The 20,005-nt window shown below is 38.4% G+C and overlaps 1 protein-coding gene across 4 annotated transcripts in view; it reads left to right on the top strand.

The window, feature by feature from the left end:
* The window catches only part of MTUS2 (microtubule associated scaffold protein 2), a 599,410-nt gene that overhangs the window by 412,398 nt on the left and 167,007 nt on the right, over positions 1-20,005 (top strand). For all 4 annotated transcript variants that reach the window (XR_013763613.1, XM_079138562.1, XM_079138560.1 and 1 more), the window contains one exon: positions 6,279-6,440. Coding sequence is in view for 3 of the 4 variants with exons in the window: in XM_079138562.1 (XP_078994688.1) it covers positions 6,279-6,440 (162 nt within the window). In the remaining variant the exon portion in view is untranslated. The remainder of the gene's footprint in view (positions 1-6,278; positions 6,441-20,005) is intronic.

Here is a 20,005-nt window from a genome sequence, read left to right as displayed (position 1 = left end):
TAAAATGACATCTCATTGTGATTTGGACTTACAGTTCCCCAATGACTAATGGGTACTTTTTGTGTGATTATTGGTCATTTATATATATCTTATCTAGAAAATTCTCTATTTAAAACCTATGATCCTTTTAAAATTGTGTGATATGTCTTTTCATTTTTGAGTTTATAAAATTTCCTTACGTATTATGGACACTAGACCTTTATCGGTCTAGTGATTTGAAAATATTTTCTCCAATTTTGTGGGTTGTCTTTCACTTTATTACTAGTCCTCTGAAGTGCTAAAGGGTTTTCATTTTAGTGAAGTCCTGTTGATCTATTTTTTTAGTTGTTTGTGTGCTTTAGATGTTCTTCTAAGAAAGCAATGATTAATCCAAGGTCATTAAAATTTATATCTGTTTTTTTAAAAAGTCTTTTTTTTTTTTTTTTTGCTGTTATACTTAGGTCTTTGATTATTTTATTTTATTTGTATTTAAATTTTATTTATCTATTTTTGCGTGATGGGGGTGAAACCCAGAATCTTGGACATGCTAGGCAAGAATTCTACCACGAGGCTTTATCAACAGCCTACTTTGATGTATTTTAAGTTGGTTTTTGCATATGGTGTGAGGTAGGGATTAAAACCCATGAGATTTTGATAAACTTGCTTGATGAGCTCAGGATGTCCTGGCACTGTTAAGAATAAATTCTAGAAGTTATCCCTGGAGAAAGAATAAGGAGTTTGCTTTATCCAAGGATTTAGCGCAGGAAGAGCCTGATCTTATGACTTAAAGAAAAAGTGCCAAGAGTTTAAATATATGTAGAACTGAACTTCACTGGATTCTGTAATCATACAAAATATATTCCATGTGAATTTTTATGCTATAATGAAGGAGGATTTGTCTTCCAAATGGTAAATTGATGATATGATTTGGTTAACTACAAAAGATGGCCACTGCCCAGCAGGGACACTAGAGACTATAGTCCTTCAGTTACTGTGACAGGGGAATACCTTTACATTTGGGGATGATAGTGTAACAAATGTGGGGAGCATTGCTGGTATGGACAAAACAGGGAATTAAGGGGAATGACTTGCCAACTAACCAGCTCAATAGTTTATAGTACTGAGAAATTCCTTTTATGACATGTGATTGTTGAAAATGTTGTCTTTTCTCCCTACCTCACACCTCCCAGTTACTATTTATTAACATCTGTTCTCCTTGGTCTCCCATATTTCTGCATGTCTTCTGACAGAGGTATTGACAACCCCACCCATAAAAATACCAGTATTTCTTCAATCCTTATGAATTTGATCCTCTGTGATAGAGTGCTACCCCTCTTCAAAATGCTTGTTTTGGTGTTCATATTATGTTCTCAGTCTTCTTTGCATCTTCATTATGTAACATGGTGCCTAGGGTATAACTGATTTCAGCATGTTTGCTTGTCTTAGTTATATCTATGCTTGTACTTCCTTCCATTAGATTTCAGACTTAACTGTGTTTATTGAAATTTGACCATTTTTCATGAAACTTGATAAGCATATTCTGGAATCTATATGCAACAATAAAGGACCAGTGGAAGCCAAGTTGGTTTTTAAAGGAAAAAGATCAAGGCTGAGGCATTTGTTTTGTATCTGACATTGTAGTAAATAAATTCAGAATGGTATTAGCATAGTGATAGATAAATAGATCTATGAAATAAGACAGAGAGCTCAGAAATGGGGCCTTACAATATAGCAGAGAAGATATGTGTTCATCAAATTATTTTCCTTTTCTCCTGGACATAAACTGAACTATATTTCCCAACCTCTCTCACTGATCTCCTCTAACTTAATCCCAGTTAGGGGACTGAAGGCATAAATGATACACCTCATTCTCAGGTATAGCCCATAAAATCCTCCTGTGAACAATTTATTTTCTCTCCATCTACCATCTGAATGTTAAGTTCTTTTGAAAACCCCAGAATAGGGCAAGAGTACACTTTGGAAGGAACTGGGGTTCCCACGTAGAGGGCACCTTGCCAGGACAGCAGACCCATATGGAGCACCTATGTCAGATGATTCATGATCCAAAATTAAACTTCTGTTTTAAGTTACTGAGACTTGGAAATTATTTGTTGGCTTGCCCTAATACATGATGCCATAGGGACTTGACATACAAGGCTGTGTAGATACTTCTAAGACAATGGACTAAGCACAGGGCTGAAAAGATGGACTGGGATAGTTGTCTATCTATGCAGAAACCAACTACAAGCTCAGTCCCTGTTCTATGCCCATTCCAGGTGGACTAATGATTTAATTGTAAAAAATAAAACTTATAGAAGAATACATAGGAGAACATCTTTATTATATCAGGATTGGGACTTAGTGTCTAATACACACAAAGTACAGCAGAAAAGACTGATAAAAATCAAGAGCACTAAAATTCTTAATAAAGCAATTGTAAGTATGAAAACAAGCCAAAGACTGGGAAAATATTTGAAAAACATATCCAATAAATGATCAGTATCCAGAGTATTTGAAGATCTAAGGTAGAAAACTCTAGTAGAAAACAGGAAAAATTATTAGTGAGCATCTTAGGAAAGAAAAAGCTTACATGTCCAATAACTATATGCAAAAAATCTTAATGCCATGACTGTCAAAGATATAAAACCATGTTAACTTAAACCAGTTAATATCATATTTACTTGATTGCCAGAATTGAAGTCCAGTGATGCTACATTAGCTACCTGTAGTAGATGTGAAGCCCACCAAGCAACTAGGAAAGCAGTTTTGAGTGTCAAGGAGAGCTGAACAAACTTCCTTTGGTCTCAGCAATTTCATTGGCAGTGGAATTGGTGATGTTTTATACTTCTTAAGCTTGGTGGTCCATGTGTTGTGATTCTCACCTCTTTCTGTGTCTGAAATAGCTCATCATACTTTTAAGACAATCTTGCTCTTCTCTTTAGTCTTTCATCTAACAGGTCTGATTGGATTTCCCTCAATCCTTTCCTTTCTTACTTAGAGCAACCTATTTTACATCAATCCTTGAAGACTTTCTAAGTTCCTATGGAAATTGATATGTTTGAATGACTATCTGAAGAGCTTAAAATTAGCATGTAAGATAATAAACTAAGATAGAGCGCATACAATACACCAGACACTGTTTTCTTGTATAAACTTCTTATATATAAAACCTTTTAAAAATTCCTCCGCTTTAGCTGGTCACAGTGGTGCATACCTTTAATCCCAGCACTCTGGAGGCTGAGACAAGAGGATCACGAGTTCAAAGCCAGCTTCAGCAAAAGCAAGGTTCTAAGCAACTCAGTGAGACCCTGTCTCTAAATAAAATACAAAATAGGGCTGGGGATGTGGCTCAGTGGTCGAGTGCCCGAGTGCCCCTGAGTTCAATTCCCAGTACCAAAAAAAAAAAAAAACAAAACACCTTTGCTTTAGCTCTTTTCATTTCACAGCAGCCTACTGAAGTAGGTTGCTATGATCCCCACTTAGGAATGAAGATGCCGAGATGTAGGGAGATGGCAGGTGGAGGAGATGTTCACACTCTGATCATTTTACTCCCATGATTTCACTGTGCTGATGTTTTTGCTGCCCTGGAACCAAGTAAAAGGGTGGATAAATTGCCTGGGACTTTCAGGCCAGAGTCGATTGGGGTTGGCTAGAAATGAGGTGACTGAATTAGCCCTGTGAACCACTTCCACTGTCTCCATTCTCTAGCACATTTTTCTGACTCACACAAGCAGTTTGTTTCTTTCCAGTTGTTTTCTTCCTCTTAACAGGGAATAGCTTAATGTCATCAGCATTGTTGTGAAGTACTTGAAACATTTATAGAATTCAGCAACCATTTCCAAATTCAGAATGCTTTCCATTTACTGAATAATGCAGCTTTAATTTCTGGTCAACTGAAGCCCGTGTTTGAAGAGTGGAACTGTTTATTGCCAACTGTGTCCCACAATGATGGACAAAATAGAGTTTTCATGTTACTTCACTGTATGTCATTTTTTGGTAATGTAAGTCCTCTTTCAGAGGGGAGTACGTGGCTTCCCTGATACACCAACTTCACAGACAAATTTCTTCCCAGCCTGGAAAGCAGCCAAATCTCTAAATTGGTATGTTCATTGAATGAGAAATTTCATGTAAGAAAATGATGCCAGATGCAAGAGGATTTGATAAAAGGGCATTTGAACTCTGTGAATAATATGAAATATTTCTCTTTTTAAGAAATTTAATAAATTTTTAAATAAAATACTGTGTGAACTGTTTTGTGCTTGATTAAGCTTCTCCGGCAAATTTCAGTGAATAGATTATTCTGGCAGTATGTCAGCAGTGGGTTGGACATCAGATAACCCCATGTGAAATATTTCTAGTGGCTGAACCCTACCCTCACCTGAAATATCACACAAATCAGATTCTCTGATTTCTGGCACTGGACTGGTGGCCCTGTGTGATAATTGAGACTCTACGACTCACTGTTCTGCAAGTACATGGTGTTTCTTTCCTGACTGGGTTTGAAGCAGGAAGGTGTATGCTTCTTTTCTGATATTCAGGACAGTACAGATCCTTTTGGTAGAGTTTCAGTGCAGTTTTTCAGCTTGCAGAGGTCAAATTCTTTCTCTTAGTCATGTTTAGAAGCATTAAAATTCTTGTACAGCATCTTAAAAGAACTACAGGACATAGGTTCTGTTTTAGAAGCAGCACATTCTTTATTTTTCCTTTCCAAGTATGCTTTTGTTTAGAAACAACACAAATCTCACCATTTTAAAACAGTTCTTCAGAGGGAGAGAAACCACAATCTTTTACTTTAAATTATCAAATGAAACTCCAGTATGTTATAAATACTAAAGTCATCTTAATAGTGCTAATAATTTGTATTCAGGTCCTATCTATCTAGAATGTTGTGACTATTATTTTAAAATGATAAACACAAACATTTTAATCTTTCATTCCAATGCTGTGTGTTTCTCCCAGCTGTCATTGCTTATTTGTTCATGGTAGATGGTCATGGTGCTATAAATGGACATGTTTATTCCAAACAAGCAGTGACCTCAGTACACTGAGGCTCTCTAAATAAAGAGAATAGAAATTAGACCTCAGAGCTATACTCAGAGAAATATTTAAAAGATTACCTTTTACCAGGGAACTTATGGCAGTATCATTCATAAGGAATACAGATCACAACAGTTTTGATAAGATCTAGAGGTAAAGTCTGGTCCCCAACAACGTTTCATATTTAAATCTGGGCCACACATCCCAGGCTAGATCTTCGGGATTGTAACAAGCTGGCCCATAGAGGAAGACTATTTCTATACTGAATACTAATGCAATTATGTATACATGCCTTCTTTCTTTGAAATAAATGAGGTTGCTGGGAAGATCTGCTTGGAGAGGCCTCAGCTTTTCAGACAAATAACTTCCATGAGTTTCAAAGGGATTCTTGGTCTTGTGCTCCCACTTTCTACCTTCATCCCACACCTCCTATTCTAGAGGCAAACTGAGCAGGGATTTGGGGATCTCTAAGCAAACTTCCTGGGCTAGTAGGGCAAGTATATATCGTCACAGGATACACATCTGTGGGTTCATTCAACTGTAGATCAAAAGTATTTGGAAAAAAATCACATCTGTGCTCAACATGGCCAGACTTTTTTCTTATCATTATTCCCTAAACAACACAACATAACAACTATATACCCAGCATTTGCATTTTGCTGGGAATTTTAAACCAACAAGTGATTCATTTACATACATGAGAGGATATGTGTAGATTCTACATAAGTGCCACACCATCTTACATAAGGAACTTGAGCATCTACAGATTTTGAAATTCCCAAGGGGTCCTAGAACCAACCACCCACTGATGTCAAGGGACGACTATATTTTTTATTCTCACCTCTCCTGGGTCACTCACATTGTTTCAAAAAGGGGATGCTCATACTTCCGTGAGTTATCCTGTCAATGCTTATATCCATGTACAATTACACATAAGCAAGGTGTGTGTGTGTGTGTGTGTGCCTGTGTGTGTGTGTGTGTATCTGTGTAAAATTTCAGAGAAGAGAGGTTGCTCTCAACTTCTGTGGAGCACCCTTTGGTGCAGGGATTTGAGTGACAGATATTTAAGCAGTAGCTAAAGGGAGTTCTTTTCTACATTTGGTTCCAGAGAAATACTTTTCAAGGCCACTCACTAAGAATGAGGTCAAGTTCTAAAGCAGATGGCAGGCTTAGGATTGGATGGCACGTGCCAAAGGAAAGGGGTCCATCCATTTTTCATGAAGTTATAATTAACACACTGTCTGCCTCCCTGCCTCCCACAGGTTCAACCTTTGGGAATGAAGAACAGCCAGCTCTGAAGGCAGCTCTGCCTTCTAAGGACACACCCAAGGGGGCCAGCAGGGCAGCCCCTCCAGCATCCTCCAGTGTGACAACACCCCGCAGGAGTTTACTTCCAGCACCAAAGTCCACTTCTGCACCTGCTGGTAAGACTTTCTGCCTTGGAGAGGCTCCATGGCAGAGTGCCCTTTTTGCTTTCATAAAAAGTCTTTTGAAAGTCCCTGTGTACATCAGGCATTTGGGTGAGATGACAGATGAGTCTTAAATGGCATTTAAATTCAATAATAATACAGTTGTTTTCAAGGCGATTTTATATAGTCATGTATTTAAATCCTCCCAACCGCCTCCCACTCTTCTCCCTGTCTAGTAACCCTTTGAATCACGCAGTCTTGATTTCAGAAAGCAAGAATAAAGCTATTTTAAGCAGACTGGCATTTGGCTCAGGGAAGCTAGTACTTATGAAATCATTAGAAAGCCTGGGGCACAAGCAAGCTCCAGGTTGCACCTCCAGGATAAGTCCCAAACCCCACGTAGAACTGCTGCCCGCTGCTCGCTCCAGGCTCACACCCTCAAAACTGGGCAGGATCCAGAGATTGGCTTCTACTGCAACAGGGTTGGATCAAGAGCCATGCTGTGCTAGCAACATGGATCTCCATGTCCTGCCTCTCCAGTGCCATGAAGCAAGTGGCTGGACATGGGGAACTCAGTTATGCAAAGATGAGAGAAAGGAAGGTCCTTCTGTAGACAATGCCAAGGCCATCCAAGTGTGACCCCTGTCGAACTTTCTCTTCCCTTATCTCACACAGTGCATCTGTTCACCAGCAGGGATGTCTGAGCATATTCTCAGCTTTCCATCGTCTGTGCTGTAGGAGGCACAGTATCAGGAAGGAAGAGTGGGTGTGGGGCCCTAATCCACTGTAGATGGTTCACTCTGGTATTTTTTCTTCATATTTTTCTTCTTCTATGAATATAATCATATATATTAATGTATATACATAGATATACATGTATTTTATGAGTTTTTAAAAATGTGATTGCATTACAGATTGAGCATCCCTGTAATCCAGTATACTTCAAAATCTAAAACTTTATGAACACTGATACAATGCCACAAATGGAAAATTCTATCTTGATGTGATGGGTTGCAGTCAAAACAAGGGTGAAAAAAAAAAAAAAAAAGAAAAACTCAGGCACAAAAGAAAAACTCAGGCACACTAACAATGTTGTATAAAATTACCTTCAGGCTATGTGCATAAGGTATGTATTAAACAAAAATTAATTTCATATCTAGACTTGAGTCACATTCCCAAGATTTCATTATCTGTATGCATATATTCCAAAATCTTTAAAAAAAAAAAAAAACTAAAATCTAAACATTTCTGGTTCCAAACATTTTGAATAAGGAATACTCAATCTGTGTACCCATTTTTCTACATATTGCTTTTCTTACTCAAAGTACATCTTAGAAATACCTTCAAATCAATGATATGGCTATTCATTTCAAAGGCTGCATGGTGTGGATATAGCATGATTTATTTAACCATTTCCCCCTAAGTGGGCATTCACTTTGTAATGGGTATTTGCCATGATGAACAGTGCTGCATTAAATAACCCTCAATGGGCAGCATTTTTTCCATGAGATCAATTCCTAGGCATGAACTCATTTTGTTTAAAGCACCAATAGGTTTCTCTAGATTCCTTTGCAAAGAGGCTGCAATGTTTCATGTTTCCACTCATATCTCTACACTAGGAATTGGTGTTTTAGTCAGCTTTTCATCATTGTAACCAAAGAACAACTTAGAGGAGGTAAAGTTTATTTGGGGCTCACAGTTTCAGAGTTCTCAGTCTAAAGCCAACTATATTGTTCTGGACCCAAGGTGAGGCAGCACATCATAAAGAAAAAGCCCAGAGAAGGAAAGCTGCTCACCTCATGGCAGTGTCAGGAAGCAGAGAGAGAGGGGGAAGAAGGAAGGGCTGCAGGGAAGATGCAACCCTTCCAGGGAACATGCCCAGTGACCCACCTCCTCTAACCACAGCTTACCTGCCTACAGTTACCACCCAGTTAGATTAGGTTATAGCTCTCACAATCCAATCATTTATGTATTGTACAAGAGTTAAAGGGGACAACTCATATCTAAACCATAACACTCCACCCCTTGCCTCCCAAAGTTCATATCCATCTCACAATGAAAAATGCTTTTAGTACTTCTCCATGAGTCCCATAGCTTCACAGTTCCAGTATTGTCCAAAAGTCCAAGCAAAGTCTCCTCTGAAAGTCAAGAAAAACTCTTTTCTGTGAACCCCTGTGAAAATCAGAAACAAATTACATATGTTCAATGTACAGTGGCACAGAGTAAACATTCCCATTCCAAAAGGGAGGAATAGGGGCATAGAAAGAAGGAATGGAGCCAAAGCAAGACCTAAACACAGCCAGGCAAACAGTTCCCATGATTCTTTGTATAGCATCTAGGACACTTGGCTGCAAGGTGTTATTTCCAAAGGACATTGACAACCCCACCCCTTTGACCTTGTTGGTTGCAGTGCAAAGGGACACTCTTTTAGTTTGACTCTCTCTGCAGCCAGAATCTTTGCTCAGTAAACAGTCCACAATTCACATTGCTACTGTTTCTTAGTTACTGGGGTCTCCATTCCAGCTTCAGCATCACCTTTATAACTTCACAAATCACCCTCTCAGGGGCAGCCTGCAAGGACTCCACTTTAATACACTTTGCCTGATTTCCAAGGTCTTCCTTTCAAATCTTGGTGGAAACTTCCATAATCCCTTAACTTTGGCATCCTGCATTCCTGCAGAACCAGCATCATGTGAATGATGACAAGGTCTGCTGCCAGCTCACACAATGCCTGGGTCATTTGGAATCATGGCTGTAGTTGATTCTGACTATGTGGCTTAGCATAATGCACAACTTCCTAGGAGCCCCTATGCAAGCAGGGAATTCTCAAAAGAATTTATCCTTCTACATCCTGGAGCCTGAAGTAGGTGTGGTCCTGTAAATTCCTTAGAAAAGTATCCTTGAGGCATCTTTCCTATGGTCTCTGTACCAAGTACTTAGCATCTCTTTAGGAACTGTAATCTCTTTGACAAACACACTCTTCCTTGAAGCCTTATGTACTTTTCTGGCCAAATTGCAAATTTTAAAACCCTTTTAGTTCTATTTCTTGTTCCTATTCTCACATGAAACCTGGCTAAAAGCTGCCAACAATATCCATGCCAGTGAGTGAATCTTGTGCTGCCTTGAAATTTCCTCTACCAGATTAATTAGCCCATCATTTTAAATTCAGACTCACACAAAGTCTCTGAACATAGGAAAAATGTAGTCAATATTTTTGCAAGAATATAACACAAATCATCTTTAATTCAATTCCCAATAGAGTTCTCATTTTCTTCTGAAACCTTATGAGCATAGTCTATATTCCTCTCAGCACTCTGGCCTTCTTAGCTCCCACAAAAGTCACCCATCAAACTCCACATACAAAAATCTGCATCTCTAAACTTTTCAAAATTCTTCATACAAACAAATTCCAAACACTTCTGAGCCACATGGTCAGGTTAGTCACAGCAAGGACCCTACTCCTCAGGATACCAATTTCTGTTTTAGGCAACTTCTCATCACCATGACAAAAATGACTTATAAGAACAACTTAGAGGAGGAAAGTTTATTTGGGGCTCTTGGTTTCAGAGGTCTCAGTCCATAGGTGGCCAACTCCATTGCTCAGAGTCCACAGTCAGGCAGCACATCATGGGGGAAGGGCCCAGGCAAGGAAAGCTGCTCATCTCATGGCAGCAAGGAAGCAGAGGGGTCAGGGAAGGAACCACAGGAAAGATGCATCCTTCCAGTGCATCACCCTGGCACCTCCTCCAGCCTCACCCTACCTGCCTATAGTTACTACCCAGTTAATCCATTCAAACTGACTGATTAGGTTGTAGTGCTCACAATCCAATCATTTCAGCTCTGAACATTCTGTATTAACACAAGAGCTTTTGAGGGACACCTCATATCCAAACCACAACAGTCAGTATTTATCCCTTCCTAAAATTTTCATCCACTTGATGGGAATAAAGTATCATCTCAATATTAGTTTAAAGTACTATCATTAGGCTACCTGAAAACCCTGCTCTATGCTGCAGTATTACCTCATAATTAGATCTTTTCCCTTTGGAAAGATCTAAGTTGTCTTGTTCAGTTTTGTTCTTCCTTGGGGAAGGTAACCTTCTTAGAGCAGTGACCATGTCTGATTAAATAGTATCCCCCTTGCCTGCCACAGCGACTGATTCACAGTAGGTACTTAACATATGGTTGAATTAATCAATGGTTAATGGTTGAATGAATCAATAAATGAATGAATGAAGAATGAATGGATGTCACATGTCTTCTCAGTCTTTCAACTCCAGCTTATCAATAGCTTGGCCTTGCTTTAACTGGAAAATAATCAGATGATCCCATGGTGAGTTAAAGTGCAGTTGTGGAATCAACCCTATAGACTAACATTTCTCAAACTTTATTGTATTAGTTATCTGTAGAGCTTAAAAAAGAAAAAAAGCAGATTATTGGGCCCTATCCCCAGAATTTCTCATTCAGTAGGTTCAATGTGGGGCCTGAGAATTTGCATTCAAACAAATTTCCAGGTGATGTTATTGCTCCTAGAGGTCTGGGGAATCATACTTTGTGAACTACATTTACAGAAAAACAGACTAGGGATTCAAACAGGCAGGTTGTAGAAAATGAATCTTAACCATGTGAAAGGATAATCAACTCTATTCATAATAAGAAAGAGTGTGAAGTTAAAACGACAGTGGACTACACAATATTGCACTTAAACACAAAATACAGAAGTTCGGCCACATACTATATTTGTAAGTCTTCTAGGAAACAGGCATTCTTGTACATATCTGGGGGGAATTTAAAAAGGTACAACTTCTATGAAGGGAAATTTGTCAGCAGCTAACAAAACCATATGCACATTTATTCTTTGACTTAGTAGTCCCAATCCTAGGAATCTTTCCCAAAGGTAGATGAGCAAAAATACAGTGCACAAAGTGATTCATGGCAGCACGTCTGGAGTAGCAAAAGACAAGTACCCATGACTGGAGACTGGTGCATAAGTCATGAGACCTCCCCAGGGTGCGGTACTGTACTGCTGTTAGGTGAATGGGGAAATAGCTTCATTTACTGCCAGAAAGTGATTTTTCAGGACATACCATCAAGGGTTAAATGTAAAGTGGAAGAAAGTGGGTGTGGTAGGTTTACCTTTTATCTAACAATTGGGACATTTTATATTATAGATGCACTTTTACTAAGGAAAAAACAATGTAAAAATAAGTTGCAATTTAAAAAATAATTATCACCCTTAAGGGAAAAGAAGGGCCAGGAGGAGGGAAAAGGAGTAGAGGCTAATGATAATCTTTGAACATACCTTGTTTTATAGATTTGACTTTGAAGTCATATAATTTTTACACAATTCTACATTAACATTAAATTTTAAAAGATGATATCTAAAACAATCAAAAGTGAAATTAAACAGATGATAGTAAGCACATACCCTGTTGGTGACCTGACCACACAGAGAACTATCCAGATGACTTTAAAATCCAGTAATTTGATATTCATACCTAGTAGCATATAGCCTGAGTTCAGAAAGAATCACAACAAAAATCCTAAACTGTTTTCAGTCATGTATTATTGGTGGTAGCGTCAGTATTGGGGTTCTGCATCTGCTGATATTCTGAATTTCTGTATAGTGGAATAAATATGGTATAGGTATTATGGGATGAGATAAGAAGTCATCTGAAATTTATCTTTTAAAAATTTCTCAGTTCTGTCCATTAGAAAGTTATAAACAATGACTGAATCAAAGGTAGGGAGCACCCCTCATAGGCAAATTGGGATCTCTAAATACATTTCCCACTACTGGGAGACAGGGGTCCTTGAAGAAATGGCTGGTTCCAAGCTTAAGATAGGAAATGTTGTTCTATCTTTATTGGTTCAGTGACCAGAATATAATGCTGATAGGTAGAATGTTCTGGAAACAGAGAAATGAATGAGACCTGATTCCTCTCTCCCAAGGTTGCTGGTGGAGAAGCACAAAGAAACAGTTATTTCAAACATTGTAGGTGAGTGTTTTGATGAGCTATTCCTAACAAGTGGAGGGCTGATAAGGAATGGCTAAAAGCTTCCTCACTCAGACAACTGGATGGCTGATACTGCCCTTAATTACCAGACTGAAAGCAAAAGGAAGACACATTTAGAGAAACAATGGTAAATGTGATTTTGGATGAGATGAGTTGGAGGTGCTTGGAAAACATCCAGATAACTATGTCCAGTAAGAACTGGAAGCAAGCAGCCCGCAGCTCTAAGATTTAGACGTGGAAGTTGTGAGCCGTCGTGGTCACTGCTCTGGGAACTGGAGCAGTGGGTCTATGTGAATTTGCCTAGGAAAGCACAAAGGAAGAGCAGATCTGAAACAGTCACCTTGGGACCACCCGAATGGGAGAAGCATTCTCCTCCTGGAGAAAGAAGAGCTTTCAGAGCACAGAGAGGGGAAGGAGTGGAGGAAATGCAAGCCAGGAGCGTAAGCTGATCTTTGATGAACTGGAAAAGTGAAGGAAAGAAAATCGGGGGTTGTTTGAAAGGAAAGCATAGATGCAGGAAGTGCTGGGATTTTAGAACATGCGCGACTTAGCCTCTGTGTTTAGAAGAACATGTGCGACTTAGCCTCTGTGTTTAGAGGAGGGAGTAAAGGTGAAGAAAGTAAAGGCAAGCTGGAGCCAGGCGTGTTAGGTATGGAGGAGGGTGGAGAGGAGACTGGGGCCTGCAGCATGGAGGTGGGTCGGGGCTGGTCAAGGAAAGGAGTTGCACTTCTTCTCTTCCACCCCCACTCCCCAAGGCTCCACTTGACTTTGGAGATGGATCTGAGGGAGTTTTGACAAAAAGGTTGACCTTGTTTTCTGACCCTGCATCCCCTTCCTCAAGTGCCCAACCCAAAATCAAGGAGGAGCCTCTCCAGCTGGGCTTATCACAGCCACCGCTTTTGAAGAAGACAGGCTCAGAGATTGCCGCAAAGCCCAATTCGCTCTTCCTTCTAATGATTGCAGTGCATCAATACTTCTAGACTGACTTGCATGTGCTAAAATAAATCCAGTTGTTGCCAGTCTGTCACAAAACTAAAAATGTTTTCCTGTGTTTGCACAGCAAATTGAAATACCTTTTCTTTTCCAACCATATGGTTGTAAAGGATGTCGGTACTGGAACCCTGAGGCTTGTTGTAGCTCCAGGAATAAGCAGTAATTAAAGCACACGAAATACACTTTTCAGTTTTTATAGGTAGGAGACCAAACATCCTTTCCCAGTGCAGGTCAAGTATGGACTGGAGGCAGGGTGGTAGATGGGCTGTTTTCCCCGTGAAGCCTGGGGGGCACCAACCCCAGCTCCACCCATCCTAGCCTTTGGACCTGGGGCAAACTTTTCATGTTTCTCAATTGATTAAAAAAAGTAGGGAATAATAGTACATACTCCATGGAATTCATATTTTGAAAATTAATATAAATGAAAGGACATGAAATGTGGCATATATTTAATAAGTGCTCTCTGAGTCTTAGTCTGAGATGGTTCATTAGAATGTGAAGAAATTTCAGGGGTTGTGGGTTCTTTCCAGGCAGGAGAAGCCTTGGACAGGCAGAAGGCCTTTATTGAAAACTACTGTGTATTCACTGAAATTGATCTTTGTTTCCCCATTTTGCCCACACTTTGCTCTGACCACGAATAATCTTCCCTTTTCCCCTAAACTAACTTCCTTCCTCAAAAACATTCATTCATAGTGCAGAGTAAACCCATGTTGTGATCCATAATCTAAGCAAGGTCCCAAATCCTTTCAATAAAAATGACCTGCACACTTCCAAAACTAGGAGGGTAAAAAGTGAAAATCCCCAGAAGCTCTTCCTCTTAGTGATAATTGTTGCTGCCTTTTGTCCATAAATCCTTTATACTTACCTATCGCTTAAAAGGTAGCTAAGTTTTCTATATCATGTTCCCTTCATGTTGGGAGTTCTCTGAAAACAAGTAGCATCATAGTGACTTTTTCTTGTAGGTCCCTGTTAGGAACAACCCTTACAGGGATGTCTGCAAGCCCCTTATCAGACACTGAATCTGTTGGCATCTTTTTCTTAGATTTCCCAGCCTCCAGAATTGTGAGAAATAAATTTTGTTGTTTGTAAATTACCTGGTCTCTGGTATTTTGTTATAGTAGCCCAAATGGGCTAATTACTGGCCCCCTCCTCTCTTCACACAACCCATTCCTCCTCCTTGTTGACCTCTGTCTTTTCTTCAGGTCTTTCTTCAGGGACTTCCCCCTTCATAGGTCTTCTCAGTAGTATAATTGTCTAAGGATTTATGTGCCTGATATCTCTCTGCCCCTCATTCTTGCAGTATGCCTCTCTTCCTTATCCCCAAACTCAGCACCAACAGGGTGCTCAGCCAAAGCAGCCTCTCAGTAAATACCTGTTGAATGAATGGAAGTCAAAAGGACCCAATTCCTTAGGGCAAGTGGGAGACATGTCCTTTCCTTTTTTGCTAGTACAAGTTCTAATGGACACCTCCAGAACACACCTGCTCTGAACCTCTTGGGAATGGCTGCAAGGAAATTGGCTTCTCATGTGCCACGGATAGCAAATTAGAAGCCCCTAGGTAGACACAGGGGGCAGCTGCCTCCCTCCATGAGGATCTTCACTGCTCTAGGAATCCCAGCATCCTCCTTGGGAGTCTGCAGTAAGGGAGTAGAGCATAGCAGAGTTTGTGAATCTTGCCTTAAATCTACTCAGAAATTTGACTTCAATGGCGCCCAAAGTCTCTGCCTTTGATTTCCACAAGGCATGAATCTTTTTCTACATTATTCTATCATTGACTCAGAGGAGGAGGAACCAGGTCCTGTAGAACAAGGGTTAATAACACCCCCAATGCTCTATGCAGAGGACCCAACACTAGCCACTGGGTCAGCACCTGCCTGGAGCCCTGTGAGTGCTGCAGCAGGTTCACAGTCAGGCCCATCAGCTGCAGGACTTGGTCAACCTCGCAAGGTGGCCAAGCTTCCAGGCTCACTGTGTTGTCCTTTCTCCACATCAGGAGACCAAGGTTCACAAGGAGACTTTGTTTTGTTACATAGCTAGGGTTAGGAGAGGAACACACGCTTTGCCCCCCAAAAACAGAGAACATGGAATTATCAGAGTAGGATGTGGGTTGGAAAAGCCAAGCAGAAATCTCATTTGAAAAATAACCTCTAGAAATGATTATTTTGGTTTCAGTTTTTATGAGAAAATTTAAATTAACAGACATGATACTGAGGTATTAAAAAACCATTGAGTCTCAGTCTGCTTTTGCTAAACATTGGTTATAGTTCTCAGAGAGTCTCCTGATTTTCTGTAAAGTCTTTCAAAAAACTTGCCTGGGTGTAGTGGCATGTGCCTGTAATCCCAGTGGTTCAGGAGGCTGAGGCGGGAGGATTGCCAGTTCAAAGCCAGCCTCAGCAACTTACAACTTAGCAAGACCCTGTCTCTAAATAAAATATAAAAAGGGACTGGGGACATGGCTCAATGGTTAAGGGCCCCTGGGTTCAATCCCAAGTACCAAAACAAAACAAGAAAACAACAAAAAGAAAACTTACTTTTACCTAAATTTTTAAAGACTTTCAAAATGCTAAAATATTTAAACTGAGAACATTTTACACACACACACACACGCACACTAAAAATAAATAAATAAAACAAACTCAAGACAAAGTCTAATCCAACTCTAACATCTAAGACCTCCTTGCATTTCAAGATCATTGTTGAAAGGTAAATTTAATTACAGAATTTGTGTTTTACGTATTCCATGGGTTTGAAATGCTAATTTAAATCTAGCTTTATGGTACTTTATCCTATCATCAGGCTAACTAAACAGCAGAAGTTAGGCATGCAGCTTATAGTTAAACCCCAAATAATTGGATTTCTTGGGTCTGAGAAGAATTTCAGGTATTTTAATTACTTAGATAACACAGTTTTTTTGTTTTAACCCTTGTTGGGAACTTTTTTCTTTCTTGCAGTGCAGGGGATGGAAGCCAGGCCTCACACATACCAGGAAAGTGCTCTACCACTGAGCTACACCCCCAGTCTCAGAAACATTTCTGACCTGTAATTCTTTGCTTGCTTCCCTTGGTGACTTCAAATTAATGATGGCTAAGCTCCAGAGTCTCAGTGTCATCTGCTCAATGACTGTCCTCCACTGTTGGAGATTCAGCTTGTACCAGCAACAGGACAGACCCTGGTAGCCCAGTACTATTTCCTTTAACCTAGATTTCTAATGTGAGATTTTGTAAGTGATTTTCTTTTTTCCTGATTCACTCATTCAGCAAACATCTGCTTGCTTTAAGGCACAGGTGAATTAGGATAATTAGAACAACCCTTGCCCTTGAGGGACTCACAGTAAGGTAAATGGATTGGTAACCTAATAATTAGAGTGAGAGTTAGAGGCCTATAATCTTATTATCTGGATTCCAGTTCATTCTAGACCAGAAATTCACAGTAAGATGGGGTAAGAAAAGAATGACCTGAAAAAGTTTAGACTTAATAAGTTTTTTGATGACTTACTTAATCATCTTATTTGTTGTTTTTAAATCACTATCTAATTTATTTGTTATTTGTTCACTTTCTGATTTCAGAAAAGATTCAGGGTGGTTTGCAGACAAAGGCACAGAATAACAGGCAAGGGGCTAAGCATACAAGTTAAAAAAGAGAGAAGTGTGATAAAACTAACCTCCGAGTTTCCTGACTACAAGGGCAAAATAAGAAACATAGGAGGAAAGAGCCTGTCATTTCATTGCAAAAGAAAAACTTATTTCCTAGCACAAATTTTTAAGATAGTTTTTATGATATTAATTATTGATTTTATTATTCTGCAAGTATTCTTTATTTTTACACAAATGGGGTACAACTTTTCATTTCTACGGTTGTGCACAATGTAGATTCATACCACTCTTGTAATCATATGTGTACATAGGGTAATGATGTCTGTCTCAGTCCAATATTTTTCATACCTCCTCCTCCCTCTCATTTCCCTCTACGTAATCTAAAGTTCCTCCATTCTTCTCTCACTCTCTCACCACCTCCCCACCCCCCGACCTCATTCTTGGAATTTTAAAGAATTACATTGAACAACATAACTGACAATGAATTAAGTGTTTCTGATAATAAAATAATAGAAAATAGTTTAAAATTTTGGAATAGAGAGCCCCCTTTAAGCAAGACATGAAACCTGGAAACATTTTTAAAATGACAGATTTAACTTATATAAAAATTTAAAACTTTCTACAAATAAAGTCATCATAGCATTGAAAAGAATGATAAACTATTAGAAAATGCTGCAATACAAGGTTAGCATGCCTATACATTAAATAACTGAAAATCAATAGGAAAGACAACTGAATTTGAAAAATGGGTAAAAGATATGAATGGATACTTCACATAGTAAAAGTATGAAGTGGTCAATAACTAAACATGAAAAGATATTCAAATTCAATAATGACTAGGTGTATTTTCATATTGGATTTTTAAATAGTAAAAAAAAATTATTGCATCCAGTGTTGGTAAGAATATGGAGAATGATCATCCTCTAGTACTATCACTGGGAATGTAAATAAATTCAATCGTTTGGAGAGCAGTTTGTCAACATCTTTGAAAATTCGAGTATGTACCACATGTGATCCAGAATTTCTACTTCTAGGACTGTCTCTTAAAAAATACTTTTAATCAACATGGATATACAACATTAATTATAAAACTAAAATTTGGAAACAATCTAAATATCTGTCAATATGGCAATATATAACTAGGTTCAGGAAACATCCCTTAAACAGAAATTTATGAAAAGATGTACATAATATATTATTATTAAAGGGAGAAAAATGAAGAGCATGGTGTTATTTTTTAACATAAAATAAAATAAATCTTTATGTATGCTTTTTTTAATTTATAGAAAGAAGTGGAAAATGTCACTTAAGGTGTTCATAGCTGTCATTAGTGTTGTGTCAAATAGAAGGAAAGGTGGCTGAGAGAAGGAACTTTCACATTTAAACTGTGTCCTTCTATTTTGACAGAATTTTTCCAAATGTGTTTTTATTTTTGCAACAAAATACATAAAAAAATCACTGAATAAAAGTAGGATAATAATTTGTTCTGAGAAAAAAATAACAAGGAATACAGAAAAATGATAAAATTCACAAAAATCTAAAAATCTCAGAGTTCAAATAGCCACAAACAGTGTTGGCATATTTCCTGCCAGTCTTTTCTATATATATACATATGAATTTTTTTCTTACTTAATTTGCTTTATATATAGCTCTTTGTTCTTCTTTTACACTTAACATTATAACCTAAGAATTTTTCAGTATCATTATAAGCACGTAAAAATGCAATTCGTAATTATAATAACTACATTGATTAACCATAATTCATAAAATTATTTACCTACACAACTTCAGTATTTTAATTATTCTCAATTTTTACTATTCTGGAGCAGTGAGTTACAATACATTTATTTTGCAAAAACATATATTTTGGTACGTCACCAAGACTACCCCCAGGCTTGATGACTTTCCTATAAGAGTTCATAGGACTCAGAAGTTCTTGTCTTTTTTATCATGACAGTAAAAGGATCTAGAGTAGCATCAGCACAGGAGAAAAGTTCATGGGGCAAGATTCAAATGAAAGGAGGTGCAAGTTTCCAAAGTCCCTCATAATGGTCTGCACAGATGTGCTTCATTTCTTCAACAATGACCTGTGACAGCATGAATAGAGTTTTGCCATTAAGAGAAATTCATCTAAGCCTGGTTATACAGGTTTTTGTTATCAATTAGTCACACAGACATGCAGCACCTATTCTGTGTATGAACTATATAGGCAAACTGCTACAGCATTGGCTCAAGCTTCCTCAGTCAGCATATTCTAAGAGCTCAGCTCCTGGGAGCAGGCCTTATTGGGAACATGCTGGGTTTGAAAAATACAGTCCTGCTGACTTATCTCTTACCCACAAACATACTGATATGCAAGTTTCTGTACATCCCTAGGCTAAATTTCTAAAAGTGGAAATACCAAGTTACATTGAAATGAGGCTTTATGAATCAATATGCCATTGGTAAAAATAAAAAAAATAGTAAATATTTTGGCCAAGCTATTTCTTATAGCACAAGTCAAATCAGTGATACAATATTAAATAATAGTTGTATGAAAAGATTTATTATGGAAGTGAAACTAATATAATCTAGGAGTATCCCTCTTATGAAATCTGACTTATAAGCAAGAGATGAGAGAACTCTTTGAAGTAAATGGTCAACATGTGAATACAACTGTCCTTCTAAAGTGATAATTTTCTCAGTACAATCTATGATGGCAATTTAGTCTTAAGTATGATATTCTGTTGATAACTGAAAGGATGTTATGAAATGCATAAAAATAACTATTTTAAGTTATTTTCTTTTTTAAATTTATTTACTGGAGATTCTCTATGTACCTTGCAATATGCTGTAGGGTTTATATATTCTACCTCACTTGATCCTAGAGGAAACTGGGGGTTAGAGAAATTAAGTAACTTCCCCAGAGTCATGCCACTTCTCTGTGGCAGAGTAGAAATCAATCTATGTCTGTCTGAAACCGACAGACCTAACCTCT

Source organism: Sciurus vulgaris (genome assembly GCF_902686455.1).
Source record: "Sciurus vulgaris genome assembly, chromosome: 4".
NCBI classification, from domain to species: Eukaryota; Metazoa; Chordata; class Mammalia; order Rodentia; family Sciuridae; genus Sciurus; species Sciurus vulgaris.
Note: the sequence above shows the minus strand (reverse complement) of the source record. Positions and strands in the feature narration are given on the sequence as shown.